General features: G+C 67.9%; 2 protein-coding genes across 2 annotated transcripts; one reads left to right on the top strand and one right to left on the bottom strand.

Moving 5' to 3' along the window:
- Positions 1–549: 549 nt before the first annotated feature.
- On the top strand, positions 550–14,703 carry RFLNA (refilin A). Its single transcript, XM_020283049.2, has 3 exons — positions 550–750; positions 12,376–12,476; positions 13,461–14,703. The coding sequence occupies exons 1-3, from the start codon at positions 550–552 to the stop codon at positions 13,768–13,770; spliced, it is 612 nt and encodes a 203-aa protein (XP_020138638.2). The 3' UTR covers positions 13,771–14,703.
- On the bottom strand, positions 13,072–20,267 carry LOC142863457 (uncharacterized). Its single transcript, XM_075996463.1, has 2 exons — positions 15,354–20,267; positions 13,072–14,371 (listed from the first exon to the last, which is right to left on the bottom strand). Exon 1 carries the CDS (start codon positions 20,058–20,060, stop codon positions 18,108–18,110), a length of 1,953 nt encoding a protein of 650 aa, XP_075852578.1. The 5' UTR covers positions 20,061–20,267; the 3' UTR covers positions 13,072–14,371; positions 15,354–18,107.
- Positions 20,268–20,288: the final 21 nt, after the last annotated feature.

The following is a 20,288-nucleotide window of genomic DNA, read 5'->3' as shown; positions in this document are numbered from 1 at the left end:
GCACTTGAACATCTTGATTCGCTCCCTCGTCGTAAGTTGCAGATAGAATCAAAACGTCCGATCCAGAAGTTTCTGTAGATGCTTTCACTGGGACTCAACTGAGACAGAGAAACCTCCAACAGCCGCGCCAAGGTTACGACTTGGGGTGGCCAGGCCCCCCAGCACCCTGGCAGGGCGGGGAGGGGCTGCGCGGCCGGCTGGCAGGGGTGGGGCGGGAGGCCCGGGCGGAGGCGCGGCCGGGCGGGCGGGCGGGGCGGGAGGCCCGGGCGGAGGCGCGGCCGGGCGGGCGGGAGGAGGCGCCTAGAAAAGGCGGCGCGGGCGGGGAGGTGCGTGCGAGAGGCCGGCGGAGCGGAGCGAGCGCGGCGCAGGCGAGGCCCGGCCCGGCGGGGAGCGGGGTGGCCGCGGGGGTTGCGGGGACGCGCGGGGCGCCGGGCCTGACCCCCGCCTCTTGCTCCGCCCGCAGGTCTCCGGGCGCGCAGCCCTCGCCCCGCCTGCCCGGCCGAGCGCGGTGGAGGCCGCCGAGGAGCCGGGGGCCCGCGCCCCCCAGACATGGTGGGCCACCTGCATCTGCAGGGCATGGAGGACGGCCCCAAGGAGCAGGGCCGGGAGGGCTTGCTGGACAGCCCCGACTCCGGGCTGCCCCCCAGCCCCAGCCCGCCCTTCTACGCGCCGGCGCCTGGCATCCCGGACGCGCGCGCGGGGGGCGCCGGTGCCGCCTCGGAGCCCCTGGCGCCCAGCGAGGCCAGAGCGGTAAGGACGGGCCCTGCGCCTAAACGGGGCGGGCGCGGGCGGCCAGGGAGGCTGCGCCCGCCGCGCCCCCAGACGCGCCCGCAGAGCGGGGACTGGCTTCCTCCCCTCCCACCCCGCGGCCACGGAGGTGGCCCAGCGACAGCCACGCTCCTCAGGTGGGGACCAGGGTGTGTGGGGGGCGGTCCAGCCTGCCCCCGATCTGCAGAGCTTCTCCCCGCGGTGGGCCCCTCTCCAGAGGGGCTCTTCCCGCCAGCAGAAGGGGGCCTAGCCGGCAGGGGTAAAGGGCAGCGTCCGAAACTCCCGAGAAGTTGGCCGTGCCCTGCGTGGGCTTGAGCCCGGAGGTCCAGGCGAGGTGCCGACGTCCGTGCCCAGGTCCCTTTGCTGTTCCCGACGGTTCCCTGTTTACTGCCCCGGAGCTGCCAACCTGAAAGCCTTTTTCTTTCTTTCTTTCTTTTTTTTTTAAAAACCAAACCCAGACAGGAACCCTGCTTCCCGGGATATTAAGGGATGTTGACGTGGAGCCGCGGCGGGCGGGGGCAGGCGGGAGCCCCAGGTCGGGAAACAGGAGTTTTGTCTCCTGCCAGACTCCGGGCAGGGTAGGGGTGGGCCGGACTCGGGGAGGGACGCAGCTTGGCGCCGGGGCGGGCTGGCGGGGGCAGGTGGGCGCCTTGGCGACTTAGGAAATGACCGGTGGAGGTGAGCAGAGGTTGCAAGCAATCCCCGTGGCCTTTCCCGTTCCCGCCGCGCCCTGGCCTGCCCTCTGCACGCCTTAACGTCTTCTCTGCGGGGGGGGGGGGGGGTGCGCGTGTGCACATGCTGGCTCGACTCCACTGTCCCGGGGCCCCGGGGCGCCTCCTGGCACCTCCAGCCCCCCCGAAAATCCTCCTCCCCGCAGCAGAAAGGAGCGGACGGTTCCCTGCCTGGAGCCTAATGACATGGATTTCACTTGTGCCTCCCCGGTTCCCTGCCTGGAGCCTAATGACATGGATTTCACTTGTGCCTCCCCGTTTCTTGGTCTGGCGGCCCCGGCTTGGCCGGCCCATTGGAATCACCTGTGGAATCGTAACAGTCCCCGCACTCGACCCTGCCGGTCTCCCCCAGCCCACAGAGGGTTCAGTTCGGGCATCAGGGCGTTTCAGATCTCCGGGGAGATTCTAGTGTGCAGCAGAGCTTGGGGAGCACGCTCCTAAACCAGATCACACAGTGAATCTGAACTCTCCTCTCTCTTCAGCCTGGGCGGGGGCGGGGGCGCGGGCAGGCAGGAAGAGGCACTCAGGACTGCAGGACCCGGTGGAGGTGAGCAAGGCTGTTCCAGTGAACCTGATCTTGCTGTCCGCATGGGCTGGCCTCCCATGGCGCCTGGGACTTGGCACAGCTGCCTGAGTGGGCTGCACGTGTTGGGAATAAATGCCCGTGATGTCTTGCACGGTGGGGCTCCGGGAATAGGGCAGGGTATCCGTGGGGCTCAGGGAAAAGGGACAGGGGACCCGTGGGGCTCGGGGAAAAGGGACAGGGGACCCGTGGGGCTCGGGGAAAAGGGACAGGGGACCGGTGGGGCTCGGGGAAAAGGGACAGGGGACCCGTGGGGGTCAGGTAAAAGGGACAGGGGACCGGTGGGGCTCAGGGAAAAGGGACAGGGGACCGGTGGGGCTCGGGGAAAAGGGACAGGGGACCGGTGGGGCTCAGGGGAAAGGGACAGGGGACCCGTGGGGCTCAGGGGAAAAGGGACAGGGGACCGGTGGGGCTCAGGGGAAAGGGACAGGGGACCGGTGGGGCTCAGGGAAAAGGGACAGGGGACCGGTGGGGCTCAGGGGAAAGGGACAGGGGACCGGTGGGGCTCAGGGGAAAGGGACAGGAAACCAGCCTTTGCTTTGATTCCTTCCTTGACCCAGAAGTCTCCTTAAAGAGGCTTTTCTGGATTCTTGCTCTGCCGTCCAGGCCAGCCAGCGGCCGCCACAGGAACGGCATGCCTGGAGTACTTGTGTTGGCTGTTCTGTTTGACTTTATTTTTCCCCTTCCTGCTAACTAATAGATGCCAGGTACGGAACTGTGCTGCCCTGGCTTTCAGCTTGGCTTAAAAGCAAAGCCTGGGGCTGTTTCCCGCAGGGAGTGATAACCTGGCATTTAGATAGCCCTGAACTAGCCCCAAGCCCTTGATTTGCATCAGCTTGTTAATTTTCACACTATTCCTGCAGTCCCTGTTTTCCAGAGGAGGGTCACTGAGGCACAGAGAAGTTTAGCACAGAGAAGTTTAGTGACTTGCCCAAAGTTGCCCAGCCAGTACGTGATTGGTTGTTCTGGGCTAGAACCTGGGGAGTCTGGCCCCAGAATTTGCCTTTGAATTTTATATATAAAGTCCTATTTTTCACTGTGTAGCTAATTAACTATGTTCCCCCCCCCCCTTATTTGCAAACCAAAATGCCTGTGTACCTATGGGCTGAGAGGTGCTGCTTTTAATAAAAAGAGAGGAAGTGGTTGCCAAGGGCAACCTCTTCTCAGCTTGGGGCCTGCCACCGGGCCACGCCCACCTGCCCCATCACCCAGCACGCAGGGCGCCCACCTCTGCCTCCTGGTTCTCTCGTGCTAGACTTTGCCAGCCTGGTGTGTGACAGCCCCCAGCCCGCCCGTCACTGATCCCCGAGACGGCCCTTTCCGAGAGGAAGAGACGGAGCCGTCCCCAGCTGTCTCGGGCTGGTGGTTTCCAATGCCCAGGGAGGGTGCTGGGGCGCGCGGGTCTGGGTCTCGGCCTGCTCTGCGCGGGGCGGGCATCTTGGTCCTGACGCCCTGTGACTGGCACTGCCCCGCTGGTCAGAGGTGGTGGCATGTGCCTCCGCTAGGGGGGTGGGCTCCAGTCCTGTCCCCAAACCCTCGCCACCTCGTCACCCTCTTTGCTGTGCTGGACGTTAGTTAAATCCGCTCATGCTTCGGGGCGCCAGCCCCCCACCGCGTGCTAATAAGCTGGACTCGCCTTCTGTGGGTGCAGGGGTCTGGGCAGGGGCCGGCCGCGAGGTCGCGCCCCAAGGCGTGAGTGGCGTGGGAGACTGGCTGCCCGCCCCCGCTTGGGCTCTTCCTGCCGGAGCACAGGTGGGAACGTGCCTGGTGGCTCCCAAAGCAGGCGAGGGACACGGGGGTCAGTCGGTGGCCCCACCAGTGTGCATTGAGCGCCTGCTGTGTGCTGTGCTGTGTCGAGGGACACAGCGGTGAACAAGATGTCCAAGGCTAGTGGGAGAGAGACCGCCACCAGCTTAAATGTGTGGTTGAAGCAGCATCAGGTGATTGGTGAGTGGCCTTGAGAGCAAAGGGTGGGTCACAGGTGGACCTGCCGTGGACAGGACGGACAGGCACGTGACGTGTGATGGCTGAAAGCATCAGGGAGTGCGCTCCGTGGTTCTAGAGCCAGAGTGTGCGAGGACAGCTCGTGCAAGGGTCCTGGGGCAGGAATGACGTGGGGCAGCTCAAGGAGCCCTGGGGAGGTGGGGCACGCTGCCGGAGGCCCGGTCAGGGACTTCCTGGTTAAGGCTGGAAGAGGCTAGAAATTAAAATTCCCATTGCTCTTTTAAAATGCACTTGTGCCTGTTTTATTTTTAAAAAGGCCTGGCTGGGCACGGTGGCTCACGCCTGTAATCCTACCACTCTGGGAGGCCGAGGCAGGCAGACTGCTCAAGGTCAGGAGTTCAAAACCAGCCTGAGCAAGAGCGAGACCCCGTCTCTACTATAAATAGAAATTATGGCCAACTAATATATACAGCAAAAATTAGCCGGGCATGGTGGCGCATGCCTGTAGTCCCAGCTACTCGGGAGGCTGAGGCAGGAGGATCCCTTGAGCCCAGGAGTTTGAGGTTGCTGTGAGCGAGGCTGACACCACGGCACTCACTCTAGTCTGGGCAACAAAGTGACTCTGTCTCAAAAAAACATAAAATAAATAAAAATAAAAAGGGCTCGTGAGCTCCCATGTCCCCCACATTAGAAACCCAAATGAGAGCCTTCCCTAAGAAGGGTGCCGTGAGGCACGCGGAGAGTGGCCTGTGGCACCTGTGTGGGGCCCGTGTCCGGGAGGCGGGGCCTGCCCCTGCAGGAGCCTGGGACAGCGGAGGCGCAGGCCGCACACCGGCCGGGCGGGGCGGGGCGGGGCGGCGGTTGTCTGTCGGCTGCGTTCATCCCACAAGTGTTAAAGCCTGGCGGGTGAAGGGTACAGCCGTGAGCAAGACACCTGTGGGCTCCCTGGGCCGACCGTCCTCGCAGGTTGGGTGAACGCCCAGTGTCCCCTCCTCCCGCCCTGCCCTGCAGAGCTGTGGGCAGGTGGGGTGGGCGTCCAGGAGGCGGCAGGGGTGCGTCGGGCGGGCTGGGGAGCTGGCCCTGTGCCCGCTTGCTGCCCTCGGGGCCCACAGGTGGCGCATGGCCTGCACGCCGTGTCCTCTGGGTCCCGGGCATGCGTCTAAGCGGGCAGCCCCTGCGGCAGGGAGGAGCGATGGAGTGGTGGCGGGTGCAGAGGGACGGCCCGAGCTCTGTCGCCTCAGGGCCCGTCCCCCGCCTGCTCTCCCTGGTCCGTGCCCGTCGCCCTGTTTCTGAGCCACCTCTGGAGGACTCGCCTGAGGCTGGGGCTGCCCCCCTTGACCGGGGGCCGGGGCCGGGGCTCTACGTGGAGTCGGTGGCGGGCGTGGGGTGTCCGTGCCCGTCCTTGCAAATTTCCTGGGGGGGGGGGCTGGTTCTTTGAGCCACCGTGGTCACGGCCACCTCTCTGGACCTTGGCTGTCGCCCTAGGGACTCCTGGACTTCCTCGTTTCTGCGTTCTGGTCTGTGAAGGTGGCGGCGAGTGCGAGAGGGGAGGGAAGGAAGCTGGGAGGTTGTGCCGGGCTTGGGAGGCATGGGTGGACGGACAGACGGCTGGGTGGACGGACAGACGGCGTGAGTGGAGAGATGGACGGATCCATAAATGGGCGGGCGGAGGGAGGGACAAACAGGCGGAGGGCACGGGACCAGCCCCCGTGGCCCCTGGCAGGCCTAGAAGGTGTCCGAGCAGGAGCAGGCCCCGGGGAGGAAGAGACCGGGGTGCCAGGCCGAGGTGGGCGGAGCCTGTTTGCAGGGGGGAGGCTGCGAGCAAGGAGGGGCGGGAAAGCAGGAGGGCGGGCACTGCCTTTCAGCCGCCTCTGCCCTCTGGGTGAGGCCTCCAGCGGGAGCCCAGGGAACCCCCCTCGCCCGGGCCTGTGGGCGGGGGGCGCACGTGTCTGGGAAGTTCAGCTTTAGCCGCGCGCGTGGCGTGAACAGAGACAAAGGCCCTGCCCTTCCAGGTGCCCCAGGACGAAGTGGGGGGCCGCCTTCACGGGAAAGGCCCGCCAGACGGGCGGGCGGCCACCCTCCCGGGCCAGGTGTGGTCCGCCCCATCTGCCCGCTGGGCTCCCGGCCTCGAGGCTGGGGGACGGGCCCGGGCCGCGAGCGCCGCGTGAGGTGGCGCCTGCACTGGACGCAGGAGACACGCACAGGGAGAGTCTGTCCCCCTCCCCCTCGAGGCGGGCCGGCCCGGACAGGACGGGATCGGGCACCTCGTTTGTGTGCAGGATGCAGGTCGCTTTCCTGGAAGCTGCCTGGTTGCCGTGAACTGTGCTTGGGGACTGGCTGGAGATCCGAGTCGCCGGGGTGAGGGGGCCGCTGCCCCTGCCCTTCCGGCCCCGCAGGGCGAGCCTCGTGCCCGGGTGTCACTGGCCGGCAGAGCCGTGCGGGTGCCTGGGCTGTGCCCCGGGGCTGCTGTGACCAAGGGCCACCGAGTTGGTGGGCTTGAACGACAGAAATGCATTTTCTCACAGTTCTCGAGCCCAAGACGTCCAAAATCGAGGTGAGCGCGGGGCCTCCCTGTGCAGCCTCCAGGGAAGGCTCCGCCCCGCCCGTCTCCCAGCCGCTGCTGGTGCACGCGGCCTCGGCTCCTAGAGGCGCCTGCCATCGCGTGGCCTTCCTCCGTGTGCGTCATGTCCAAATTTCCCTCTTTTTTTTTGGAGACAGAGTCTCCTTTGTTGCCCAAGCTAGAGTGAGTGCCGTGGCGTCAGCCTAGCTCACAGCAACCTCAATCTCCTGGGCTCAAGCGATCCTCCTGCCTCAGCCTCCCGAGTAGCTGGGACTACAGGCATGCACCACCATGCTCGGCTAGTTTTTTCTATATATATCAGTTGGCCAATTAATTTCTATTTATAGTAGAGACGGGGTCTCGCTCTTGCTCAGGCTGGTTTTGAACTCCTGACCTTGAGCAATCCGCCCGCCTCGGCCTCCCAGAGAGCTAGGATTACAGGCGTGAGCCACCGTGCCCGGCCTAAATTTCCCTCTTCTTATAAGGACACCAGTCAGTGTCCTTAATCCAGTGTGACCAAATCTTGCTCACATCTGGAAAGACCCTCTTGCCAGATAAGGCCCCGTTCACAGGGGTCAGGGGTCAGGGCCGTGCGTGTCTTTGAGGGGGATGCCAGCCAGCCCGTGGGAGTCCTGCTCCCCTGCGCCCAGCTGGCTGCCGGGCGCGGGCAGGGAGCCCACCCGAGCTTGCACGCCGCGCGTTCATCTTGCTCCAGGTTTCACTGCTTTGTGTGTCGGACCCTGGGCCCGTGGGGCCCAAGCTGTGTCCCCGATGCTTCCTGGCTCTCCGGGGAGTGGTCCGGTCCGTGTGGGGTCCCCTGGGTCCCCCCGCACAGGCCGAGTTGTGGAACAGCAGCTAGTGAGACCCCTCGCACCTGCCCCGGGCTTTGCAGCCAGCAGCCGTGGCCTTTGATAGGAAGGGCAGGACTTCCCGGTGTTTAAATGTCCCCTCCTTGGTCCAGTCTCCTCACGGGGCACGGTCCGGCTCAGCCTGAGCCCAGCACTCGGGTCCATGGCCTCGAGTTCCATGTGCGCCGGACACAGTTGGGTTCCCAGGGTGACAGAGGCGGGGGGAAGCTCCCTGGGCATGGGCTCGTGCCCCGAGAAGGGCCCCTGTGGTCACTGCGAAGGCTGCCCGTGGCCCTGGTGAGGACACCTGCCCCTGCCGGCGTGGGGTCTCCCTGGCTGTCCCCCTCCCCCCGGGGCAGCAGCAGGGCTGGACCCTCCCGTCACCCATGTCCCCAGCGGTGGGAGCGTGTTGGTCCCCGGCTGAAAGTGTGTGGTGCCGTGGGCCGGGGCGTGGCCTCGTCGCTGTGGGGCCCCGTGTCCCCAGCCTGTGCACAGGTGCTGCCGTGTGTCCCTGCCCAGGCTGGCGGGCGTCACTGGCGACACCGGGCTCCCTGCAGCACAGCGGGCATCTTTCTTCGCCCACCCAGGGCCGGGAGGCGGGACGGCCCCCAGAGCGCCCACGCGGGCTTTGCCGCGAGCCGCCGCGTGTTCGCCCTCTGCCTGGCGGCACCTGGGGAAGGCCCACGAGTCACGGGGGAAGGCAGGGCGGTGGGGGCCCGGCTGACCTTTGCACCCAGCGCCCTCCGAGGCCTGGCCCTGGCCCCCACGGGCTCACACGGGCCCTGGAAGGAGCTGGGGACCTGGGGTCTCGACTGACGGCCTCGTCCCTCCCAGGGGGCAGGGAAGGGCGGCTCCAGCGACGGGCAGCCTTCGGTGCTCAGCTGCTGCACCCGGGGCTCACTCTCTCCTGTCCCTGCACCCCAGCCTCCAGGAGCCCCAGGCAGCACGCCAGCCGCAGCCCCTGTGTGGGCCTTGCGGTGGCGCCGGGGCGGGGGGGGGGGTGGGGGCTGGCAGCGCGGTCTCAACGCAGGAACCCGGGGCTTGGGGAGAGCTTGGCGGCCACTGGGTTGGGGCAGGGCTGCGGGCCTTCTGGGCTTCCTGGGCCGAGGTGGCTAAATGACCAGAGTGGGTGACAGTGGCAGGCCCCCAGTGTGCCCAAGCCCCCTCCCCAGCCCTAGTCACCCCAGGGACTGTGACCCCATCTTTAAGGAGTGTCACGTTCCCACGTGGCTGGGACATCCCTCCAGGGCCGCAGCTGCCTTGGCCGCGAGGCGCTTCCCCTGCCCGCTGTCTTGCTGGCCGGAGGCCCTGGGCCCAGCCGCCATTGGTGTCAGAGTGACCCGACCCTAGCCAGGAGGGCTCAGCTTCCGCGTGGCCGGGGCTGCCCTGGCGTGTCTGTCCCTGGAGCCCCCAAGCGTCCTCAGGCCTCGGCTGCGGCTCGGTGGTGGCTTAGCTGTGGGCCGTGTCCCGAAATCAGCCTGCTGCCTCAGGAAGGGAGGAGGGTGTGGCCTAAGGCTCTGAGGGCGGGACTGGCTCCTGTCCAGGGCAGACCCCACCCCGGGACCCCCCTCTGCATGCCGGCGCCTCCCGCCTTGGCCTCGAGGAAGGCTGTGTGGTGGGTGCCTGTCGCCCCGAGAAACGGGAGGCCGAGGTCCTTTATCCCAGGCCCCACGGTTTCTGCCCCTTGCGGCGGCTGGGACATGTCTCCAAACAGCGCGGCTCAGAACAGCGTGGTTTATTGTCGTACAGCCGGAGGGCAGAAGGCCTGAAAGCGCGGTGTTGGCAGGGCCGGTTCCTTCTGGGAGCCCAGAGTCTATTCCACGCCTGCCTTGGCCCGCGGCCCTCCCTGCTCTCTAAGGCCGCCGTCTCTCCCGAGCTCCTCCCTCCCGAAAGGACCCGTGCACACGCGGGGCCACCTGGAGGCTCCGGGGTCATCTCCCAGCACAGAGGCCCTAGTCACGTCTGCAGGGCCCCCTTCGCCACGGACGGTCCCGGGGATCAGAGCGTGGACGTGTTTGGGGTCACCACGCAGCCGGCCACACCCGGGGAGGGGGAGCAGCTGCTGCTTTCTTGGGCCACTTCTCTGTGTGAGTGCCAGGGGACACGGGGACACCTTGGGGACAGCGGGGGCTTTGGGGAACCTCCCCCAAGCCTCGCATCCTTTCTCCCTGGTCCTCGGCCCTTGTTCCGGGTACACTGCGGCTGGGGGGACGGGGCTGCCGTGACCTCGTCCACAGGCTGTTGCCAGACGTGGAGACAGGTGTGGGCCCGGCTCGGGGTCCTGGGTTGAGGACCGCCGTGCAGGTGTGGGGTCTGCGGTAGAGAGGTGACCGTGTGTCCAGCCTAGGAGCTTCGGGTCTGGGGTGACGGACACACAAAGGGTCACAGTGGGGGGCCGGCGTCCCCGTGGAGGTGCCAAGGAGACGGGAGCTGGTGCCCGCGCGGGTCTCACCGGGCCTTGGGGGAGGGGCCGGAGGATGTCCTGGAAGGGCGGGAAGGGCAACAGCGGGAGCCACGGCACAGAGGCGGCGTGGGCTGCGTGCAGGGGTGCAGGAGAGGGGCAGGAAGTGCCTTGGGCCGTGGGCGGTGCAGGGCGGGGACGGGAGCGTGGGTGAGGGCGCGGGAGCCCGGCTGCCTCCTCCGGCAGTTCCCGCCGCGGGCAAGTCCCTCCCTCGGCCACCCGGGCCAGCGCCGGCATCTGTGGCACTGCGGCGCTGCCCCCGCCCGGGCGGCAGGGAGGCTGGCCTCAGTGAGGGGTGCGGTGCCGTCTGGATGTGCCGGGCAGAGTGTGGCGTTTTGTGCTGCCTTCCTGGGGCTGCGGCAACGCCGCCACAGCCGGGGTTCACAACAGAAACGGAAACCGATTCTGTCGCCGATCAGGGGCCGGGGCTGCTCCCCGCCGCGTGCCGGGCGCAGCCCCATCCTGCCTGTGGAGAAGCAGGACGCGTCCGCGCACGCCTGTGCACGCGGCGGCGCTTCCTGCTACGCTGGGTGTGTCCAGACCTGCCGTGGCGGGTGAGTGGGGGATGGGCGCCCACCGTGCCTCTGTGTCGTCACTGTGCACGCAAGAGCCCACGCAGCCAGTGGCTCCTGGCTTGGCCTCAGGTCCGGGCGTGGTGCCGGCGCCGAGGGTGTAGGGGATCCGGGGCTGCGTGTCCTGCGGGGCAGGTCCCCGGACCATCAGTGTGCAGCCCCTGGGACCTGCGTGGCCGCGGTCAGCCCCTGCGCCCTTCCGCTCCCGTCTCCGGAAGCTCCTCCATCGCTGGTGGCTGGGCTCCTGCCCAGCGCTCACTGCCCCGACGGGCACAGCCCCACGGCGGCCGGGGACACCAGAGAGAGGGGTCCCGGCAGCGAGCTCGGGGCCCTCCGCAATCACAGCACTGAGTCCGGCCCGGCACACAGGTGGTGGCCGGTCTGTGAGCTGCGGGAAGGGCTCTCCGCGGGTCCCCGAGCCCACGGGCAGCGGCCGGGACGCCTGCTCTCCCAGCACACGCTCGCCAGACCCCAGGTGCCGCCTCGGGACAAACGCCCTGTCGCGAAGGCCCCACACCGCGGGGCTGCCTCTGGCCCCGGTGCGCCTTTCCGTCTGGTCCGCCGTGGCGTCCCGCGTTCTGCCCTTTGGAGCCGCCCAGGGTCTGAGGCCGGTGGAGCAGCCACGTCCCCCGTGTCCCCTGCTCGCAGGCCGGGCAGTGGGGTGCCCCATGCGCGTGGCAGGCAGGGCTGGGCCCGCAGACGGCGGGTCGGCGTGAGGACACCCAGCTGGAGTCCTGGCTCGCAGCAGGGTCAGGCTGACGGGGAAGGGGGTGGCTCGGGGGTGGGGAGTAAAGGACACCGAGAGCCACCTTAAAAGGCTTAGGCGGAAGAGCCTCCCGGCCTGTCCTGGGGGCCTCTGCGGGGTGTCCCTGGCTCAGTGTTGCTGAAGGGCTGTCCAGGGACAGGGCTGTCCTGGGGTGTGGGGGCGGGCGGGAGGGGCCTGGGTCTGCATTTTCAGAGTCAGTTTGGGGTGGAAATGGCGGAGGTGGCGTCCTTGGACCGCTCCCTGCGTGGACCTGGGGAGGGGCCTGGTGGTCTTTGTTTTCATAGGGAATAGAAATTTGGGGACAGACCTTCAGACCAGAGAAAGAACTTCCCAGCGTGGAGCTGGGGGTGGATCTGGGAAGGTGCTTTCTCTGAGGGGCTGTGGCTGGCATCTCTCCCCCGCGTGGTGTTCTCCTTTCCTGCCTTGCCAGGAATCTTGTGGTGACAAGTGACAGGAGAGCAGCTCACATGGCTTAAGCCGCAAACCGGATTTGCTGGTGCTCACAACTGAGGAGCAACAGCTTCAGGCAGGGCTTGATGCAGGCACGGCTTGAGCTTTCACCGGCTTTGATCCCTGCTCCCCTCGGCGTTGCTTCACTTCCAGAAGGGGTTTCCACCCCGCCGAGTCTCTGCCACTGGTGGGCGGGGGGCTCTCCCTGAGCTCTGGCAGAAAACCCGGGCCCGGGGCTCTCCCTGGCCCAGCGTGAGTCACGCGCCTGTGTCTCACCCAGTCCGGTCCTGGGGAAGGTGCGGTGCTGTTCCCAGAGGGGAGACGGCGGGCAGGTAAAACGTGGGGCCCACGCCCACCTGAGCACGTGCGCCGTCTGGACCAGCTCCCTGCACCTCTGCAGGCCGGCCGGCTCCCTGCTGTGTCCCCGTCCTGGCAGGCACCAGCGGCCCAGGCTCTCCCCCCGCAGGCTGCCCCAGCCCTGGGCGGCGTGAAGGGGGGATTTCAGCCCGCACGCAGCACTGCCCCGGGGTTTCCCGAGAGGAGCCCGGGGCCCTGAGGCTGGCTCCGGGCCTGGGCGTGTCTGGGAAGCCACTGCCATGACGGGCGTCCCCTTGCTGGGACGTGGGACAGGGGGACAGGTGGCGCTGTAGTCCCAGGGCTGCTAACCCGCGTCGCGTCTGCACTCTCCGCAGCCTCCGCCCCTGCTCCCGGCGCCCGAGATGCGAGCTCGGCTGCTGCCAGTGTTCTTCGGGGAGAGCATCAAGGTGGACCCCGAACCCTCGCACGAAATCCGGTGAGTGGGCTCGGCCGCGTCTTGGCCAGAGATGAGACCGATCTTATGGAAGAGACGCAGACCCACCCTGAAACCCGCCCATGTCCCTTCTCCCCCAACAGCCTGGCTGGTATTTTAAGTCGTCTTTCCCAGAGGTTTAGAAAGTGACAAACAGAACCGCCCCTTCCCCGGCAGGTGGGCGGGTGTCCGTGACCAGCCTAGGAAGCCCGGGCCTTTCCCACGTGTTGCCGTGTCCTTTGTGACCATGACCTAGGCCCCGTGTGCCACCGATAAGATGCTGTAAGTCCCGTGCGTAGGGCAGCTCAGGTGACCTCAGGACTTTTGTGACCCCACAGGTGGGTGCAGGCTAAGCGTGGGGGGTCTAGCCCCCCATCCCTGGGGCTTTCTGGATGACCTGGTGTCGAGTGGGGCACGTGGCCCCAGGTTTATTTTCCCCCCAAACAGCCCTCGGGAGCCCAGCAGTGGGAGACGAGGGGGCCTGGGCTGCTGGTCGTCTGTGGGGACCGAGGCGGGTGCGTCTCCCCTCCTGGCCCTTCCAGGTTGGGGTCCCGGAGCGATGCCCGTCGGTTGCTCGTCTAGGGGAGCAAAGGGCACGTTTTGGAAAACTCATTTTGATTTAATCTCAAACTCACCGAGCAGTTGCACGAAGAGTACAAGCAGCCCCCGGGCGCCTCGCAGACGGGCGGCAGCTGTTCACACTCCGCCCGGCCGGCCGGGAGGCTGGCGCCATCCAGCCGAGCCCCAGATGTTTCAGTGGGTTCCCCCAGAACAGGGACGGCCTCTTGCACGAGGCAGCACAGCTGTCCACAGTCCGGAAATCCAGCGATGGCACCGTCTCGTGAGCACGCGTGGTCCCCATGATGTCCTTTCACGGCGCGTGGCTCTGGTTCAGACCCGCCGGGGCCACGCGTTGCGCGGAGCTGTCTCTCGGGTCCCAGGGCTGAGCAGTGCGCCGGCCGTGCTCACCGCGCCTTCTCTCCCCAGCTGCAACTCCGAGGTCAAGTACGCCTCACAGAGGCACTTCCGGGACAAGGTGTTCTACGCGCCGGTGCCCACGGTCACGGCCTACAGCGAGACGGTGGTGGCGGCGCCCAACTGCACCTGGCGCAGCTACCGCAGCCAGCTGACCCTGGAGCCGCGGCCGCGCGCCCTGCTCTTCCGCAGCACCACCATCATCTTCCCCAAGCAGGCGCGCAGCAGCTTCCGGACCACGCTGCACTGCAGCCTGGGCCCGCCGCGCCGCTGGTTCAGCGCCAGCGTGCAGCTGCGGCCGTGCGGGGCCCCCGCGCCCTAGCCGTCGGGCGTGGACATGACGGCTTGGCCTGGGGAGGCCGTCCCCCGGCCCTGCGCGGCCTTGTCCCCGCGGAGGACCCAGCGGCAGGACCCACTCGGCTGTTGTAGCAGCACCGACACCTCTAGGCACGGAGAGAGGAGCGGGCGAGTCCGTGGTGGCCCTGGGCGCAGAGAACAGCCCCGCCTGGCCCAGCAGGTGCCCGCTGCAGCCCCTCGGGGCCACGGCTGTGGGGACAGGAGATGGCGCCATTTGGGCGCCCTGGGCCCTCGGACACTGTGTCCAGAACGGGCCTCGCGAGCATGCACAGCGGGTGCCCCAGCGGATGCCGAGTGGCGGTGCTCGTGTTGGGGGCAGAGGAACGGCCTGGAAAGTGCCGGAGCTGGAGCCGTGCCAGTGTCCTTGGCGGCCGGAGCCTCACTGCAGGTGGCCCGGCTGACGCTGTCCACACACGGCTGTCAGGACGTCGGGGCCAACCCCGGGGCGGCCGAGGAGCTCCCAGACCTGTCGCTGCCGTCTGTGTGGGACCGATGAGGACGCGGGGGTCCGGTCCAGCCGCCGGCTCAGAGAGACGCCGGGGGGCCGCCTGCCGCACTCAGGGCCCCTGTGGGAAATCAAGTGTGTGCCAGCGCGTCACGCCCCAGCACCGCGGGCTCGCCCGTGCCTGCCTGACACGCGGGGGGACGACCAGCCGCGACGTGCACGGCGCCCACACCACACCCTGGAAGGGGCTGGGACCATGGCGATGCCGGAGCCCCCCCGGCCCCAGCAGTGGGCGGCGACTCCCGCCACCCCCGGGGCCGGAAGGCCCTGGGGCTCAGCTCTTGTCCCAAGGGGCAAAACGCCTGATGCGTTTTTACGTGCCCACGCAGGTGGTGTGCCCTCTCCAGGGACGCTGTCTGATGAACAGATAACTTAAGAACTCATCTTAATAAAACGTGCAAACCGAAGGGCTGCTCCATGGTTTCTGACACCCCAATCCCACGGGGGTGAGGGGGCGTGTTTCCAGGCGCCTCTCACTATGGGCACCTGCTGTCCTGCCCACAGGGGACAGGGAGGGACTTGGCCCCAGCTGCTGGGTGGGGGTTGATAAATGCAGGGGTCCGGCCCCAGCCAGGGAATTGGGTCTGGGGTGGCTCCTCGGGTGGGCCCCGCCGTCTGCATGTTTGAGCGTGCACACGCCTTGAGCTCCGTGGCCCAGCCCCCACGGGTCCCTGGAGCAGCCCCGCGGCCACTGCAGCGCAGGCGACCTGCGCACCTCAGGGTTGGTTTCCCTCCATCTCCCCCCTCACCAGGGGGGTGGCTCGGGCTCCAAAGCCTGACTGTCCGAGGGGACAGGTCATCCGAGGGGAGGGGAGGGCGGCCTGGTGAGGCCCAGACCCCAGGGCGGCCGTGTTACTCGCGCCAGTGACGGGGCCCTGCTAGCTGACCCAGGGCACCCGCTGGCTGCCAGGGACCGTGTGGTTTCGCTCAGGCCATCCCTGCCCGCTGAGTCTGCTACAGAGGAGAACGTAAGGCACAGAGAGGTTGAGTAACTTGCCCCAAGTCACACAGCTAGTAGGCGGCAGAGCCACGCACAGGCTTACCTTCCCGGAAGGACAGGCCTGGAGGCCGCTGCGGTGCCATGGTCGCGCGGGTCGGTGACAGGACTTCGGGGGCGGTGGGGCCGGGCAGAGGCCACGCTGGCAGCGTTCACCCAGTCCTCCGTGCGCGCCGGCTCCACTCAGTCGCTCCATCCTCAGCCGCTGCCTTGGTCTCTCCGCTTCCGAGCACAGGCTTCCCGACACGAGTGACGACAGCTCCCACGACCCCCGCGGGCATGGAGGGCCCCGGCTCCCAAGCCCGGGCTGAGGCCACCAGCGGTGCCGTCCCGCGCCCCTCCCCTCGGCATGTGCAGGCGGGACCCCCAACCTCTGACCCCGCCTGCAGTCTGGCATCAGGCGAGCGAGCGTCCCCAAGGGGCTGTGCCGCACAGACGGCGTCCACCTTTCCCGGGACGCCGGGCCCGCCAGGGACGGGGGGACAGTGGACGAGGGGCTGGGGACCGGCCTGGGAGGCCCCAGTGCACCTGGTTTGCCTGACCCTGTCCCACGGGGACCCAAGTCGGCAGAGAGACGCGCCCGTTTCCTGCGGCCCTGACCCAGCGCTTGGGACTCCACCCCCAGGGACTGGACACGTGAGCCCGGCGGCCCGGCCTCGGGGCGCTCTCGCTAACGGTCCGTCCACCCCGCGCGGCCTCGGGGCGCTCTCGCTAACGGTCCGTCCACCCCGCGCGGCCTCGGGGCGCTCTCGCTAACGGTCCGTCCACCCCGCGCGGCCTCGGGGCGCTCTCGCTAATGGTCCGTCCACCCCCGTGTGGCCTGAGTCTGCAAGGCAAGGCCTCGGCAGCGCCCCGAGGGCGGCTGTCCCCTGGGAGGGCTGACGCGGGAGGTGCCGCCTCACCTCTGGCAGCATCTGCACCCTTGGGCTCAGGTCCCCGCGTCCCGCCTCAGAGCCAGCGCCACGGCGCCCCCTTCCCGCAAACAGTGAGCGCCCCCACCACCCGTCTGCCGCGCTCGCCGTGGGCCAGTCTTCCTCCCCGAAGTGGAAGGAACAGGAGCCACCGCCCTGGTGCCAACGCACGCGGCGCCCCTCTGCCCGGCCACGCCAAGGGCACTGGACTGGCCTCGCCTACCGAGGACGCCGGCAGACGGCCCGGCTCCAGCCCGCGTCCCCACGACTGAGCCCTGGCTTCCTGCCGCGCCCGTAAACGGCGACCCAGTTTGCTCTGACGGCCCCCCAGCCCCTCAGGGCAGCCTGCCACCAGGTGCCAGCTGACGATGACACACCCCAAATGCGCAATGATCGTCACCGTGGCCGGACCACCTGCGGCTCCCCTCCCCCCACCGTAAAACCCACCTCTGCACAGGTGAGTTCCCAGTGGCTGCGTGAGAGAAGTAAACGGCGTCTAGTGTCAGTCACACCTCACGGCAGTGTCATCACCCCATTCCAGACGGGAAACTGAGGCCCACAGGGTCACATGGCTTAGCCGGGCCCAGCAGCCAGCTCCACGCTCTGCCCTCTCACTCGCCACACGCTGCCCTCGCGGGGGGCCGACGCCCAGCGCCCACAGTCCCCTCACCCCGTAGGTCCCCCACCCCCACATCCTGCCCCCCGCTGGGCTCCCGGCCCACCTCTCCCTCACAAGCCCGTCGGCACCTGGCAGGCCCACAGCGCCCCAATTCCAGAAAGCCAGCGGATTACCTGACTGGGCAACTGCTCGCCCTCTCGGGAACCTCTCGGCCCCCTCCCCAGGCCCCCCAGACTCAGCCCAGCCCCCGCGGGCCCAGAGCATCCCTGGCTGGGCGTCACCTCCCAGCCTGGCCCCACGCAAGACCTGCCACCTCCAGGAAGCCACCCTGACTGCTCCATGTTGTCTGTGTCATCCCAGCACTGCTTGTCCTGAGCCACCCTGCTGTCCCGGGGACAAGTCTGTGCCCGCCCCGTGGCTGGCAGCTCTTCCAGCTGGGGCGCCAGGCCTCTCCTCCAGAGCCCGAGCCTTGTGGAGACCTGGGCAGACGCAAGGTGGCGCCAGGCTCCAGCTGCAGCCGCGGGCACTGCCCCGCCCCGCATCAGGCACACCTGGCCGAGCGTCTGGCACAGACTCTCGGCCTGGACCTCGGGAATCAGATCCTCCAGGTGGACCCAGGAATCCGCATTTTAACCAACCCCACAACGTCCTAAGACACAGTGACACTTGCCAACAGCCGTCCTGCACAAAGCAGTTCCTAGTCCAGCTCAGCACAGTTGCCAGGGAGGCTGGGCGCCAAGAGCAGGTCGGCAGGGGAAGGAGAGCTCAGACCCCAGGCGGTCCCGTCGGCTGGAGACGAGCGTAGCTCACGCCGTGCTGACAGCTCCCCAGAGAGAGGAGGTGGCATAAGACAGTGAGTTTTTAGAGGAAGTAATGCCCCAGCAGGGTTTTGAAGTGTGCGTAGGAGTTTTCCAGGGAGACGGGGGACCAGGGAACAGCACTGGCCTCCACTTTAAACACAGAACAGCGAGAAAGACAGGTAAGACGGGAGTGGGATGACCTCTCTGGGGGTTGAGGACCGACTGGGAGACAGAGGGGGCCCTCTGAGGGCAGCAGGAGGCCGGGGCTCTCCCCGTACCCTACAGTCGCTCCCGCGTCCGGTCTGGGCCGCTGGCCGCGGCAGGAACACGCGGAGGCACCGAGAGTGCGGGCTCTGATGCAGAGACGGGGCTGGCGGAGACGACTTGGGGGTGAGACCCGTGTCCTCCCCCCACAAGCCCAGCCTGGCCGCAGCTGAGAGAGTGGGCCACCTGCAGGGCCACACCTGATCCTACCTGTGCTCGCTGCACTCCGCGTGGGGGCAGGGCTGTGCCTTGGCGGGAGGAGGCCCCGCCCACGACCGGCCCGGGCCGTCCCCACACTGCCACCTGCCCGCCGGCCTCGGAACTACAGCGGGCGCCCGGCCGCCCTGCCACGCGTCCGCCGGGCGGCCACATGGGAGCCCAGCCACAGCCGGAGGCTGGGCCCTGCGACCCCCAGGGTGCCGGCGAGGCCGGAGGACGCAGTCGCCTCCGCCGCCCCCCAGCACGGAAGGAGAGGCCGAAGTCGGACGCCTGCACCAGGGCAGGACCCCTGCCACGGCCGTCCCCCCAAAGCCTGGGAGCCTGGTCGCCCGGCCAGCCGCGGTGGCCCCGCTCCCAGCCCTCGGGAGTGCCGGTGCCGTTTTGGGTGGGCCAGGGGGCCGGCACCAGAACCGGGGTGCCCAGGCTCCCCACGACGCTGAGACAGCCCCGGGGAGAAGAGCACGGACACTGCGCAGACCGTCCGCCTCACCTCCGCGCCCAGGGCGGGCGCCGGTCCCCGGGAAAAACCGTGCCCTTTCCGAGACCCCGCTCTGCCCAGCAGGGACACAGCAGGCCTGACAGCACCTCTTTTCTGAGACACGCACCCCAAGACCGCCAAGGCGGGTGGCTTTCCCGCCTCCGTCCAAATCTCCCGTCAGAATCCTCAAGCTCCTTACGAGATCCCAGCAGGCAGGGTGACGGGGAACAGCTCGCAGCTGGGCCCGGGGCCTCTTGGACAGCAGGGGTGCGAGTCCTGTGCCCACCACGGTGTGAACACAGGTGCCAACACCCGGCACGCCCACCACGGGTGTGAACACAGGCGCAAACGCCTGCCACGCCCACCACGGTGTGAACACAGGCGCGAACACCCGGCACGCCCACCACGGTGTGAGCACAGGCGCCAACACCCGGCACGCCCACCACGGTGTGAACACAGGCGGCAACACCCGGCACGCCCACCGCGGGTGTGAACACAGGCGGCAACACCCGGCACGCCCACCGCGGGTGTGAACACAGGCGGCAACACCCGGCACGCCCACCGTGGGTGTGAACACAGGCGTGAACACCCGGCACGCCCACCACGGTGTGAACACAGGCGCCAACACCCGGCACGCCCACCACGGTGTGAACACAGGCGTGAACACCCGGCACGCCCACCACGGTGTGAACACAGGCGCCAACACCCGGCACGCCCACCACGGTGTGAACACAGGCGGCAACACCCGGCACGCCCACCGCGGGTGTGAACACAGGCGCGAACACCCGGCACTCCCACCACGGTGTGAACACAGGCGCAAACGCCTGCCACGCCCACCACGGTGTGAACACAGGCGCGAACACCCGGCACGCCCACCACGGTGTGAACACAGGCGCAAACGCCTGCCACGCCCACCACGGTGTGAACACAGGCGCGAACACCCGGCATGCCCACCACGGTGTGAACACAGGCGCAAACGCCTGCCACGCCCACCACGGTGTGAACACAGGCGCGAACACCCGGCACGCCCACCGCGGGTGTGAACACAGGCGCCAACACCCGGCACGCCCACCGCGGGTGTGAACACAGGCGCGAACACCCGGCACGCCCACCACGGTGTGAACACAGGCGCGAACACCCGGCACGCCCACCACGGGTGTGAACACAGGCGCCAACACCCGGCACGTCCACCACAGATGTGAACACAGGTGCCAACACCCGGCACGCCCACCACGGGTGTGAACACAGGTGCGAACACCCGGCACGCCCACCACGGGTGTGAACACAGGCGCCAACATCTGTCTGCTACGCCAACCACAGGTGTGAACACAGGCGCGAACACCCGGCACGCCCACCACGGGTGTGAACACAGGTGCCAACACCCGGCACGCCCACCACGGGTGTGAACACAGGTGCCAACACCCGGCACGCCCACCACGGGTGTGAACACAGGTGCCAACATCCGCCACGCCAACCACGGGTGTGAACACAGGCGCGAACACCCGGCACGCCCACCATGGGTGTGAACACAGGTGCGAACACCCGGCACGCCCACCACAGGTGTGAACACCCGACACGCCCACTACAGGTGCGACTCTTTTCGCCCTCCTGGTGACAGCCTTGCCCGGTGCAAGCATTCGCTGACAGCCCCTGGCGGGGTGGGGGACCCGGCCTGGCCCCACAGGCCACA

This window comes from Microcebus murinus, chromosome 22, assembly GCF_040939455.1.
Source record: "Microcebus murinus isolate Inina chromosome 22, M.murinus_Inina_mat1.0, whole genome shotgun sequence".
Lineage (NCBI taxonomy): Eukaryota > Metazoa > Chordata > Mammalia > Primates > Cheirogaleidae > Microcebus > Microcebus murinus.
The sequence above is the reverse complement of the archived record's forward strand: the minus strand, read 5'-3'. Positions and strand labels throughout refer to the sequence as shown.

Bases quoted from the DNA above. Each gene is read 5' to 3' on its own strand.
- RFLNA (XM_020283049.2), top strand. From the start codon at position 550: ATGGTGGGCCACCTGCATCTGCAGGGCATGGAGGACGGCCCCAAGGAG. The intron at 751-12,375 runs GTAAGGACGGGC...CACTCTCCGCAG, and splicing joins CGCCCAGCGAGGCCAGAGCG to CCTCCGCCCCTGCTCCCGGC. The intron at 12,477-13,460 runs GTGAGTGGGCTC...TTCTCTCCCCAG, and splicing joins GAACCCTCGCACGAAATCCG to CTGCAACTCCGAGGTCAAGT.
- LOC142863457 (XM_075996463.1), bottom strand. From the start codon at position 20,060: ATGTTGGCACCTGTGTTCACACCCGTGGTGGGCGTGCCGGGTGTTGGC.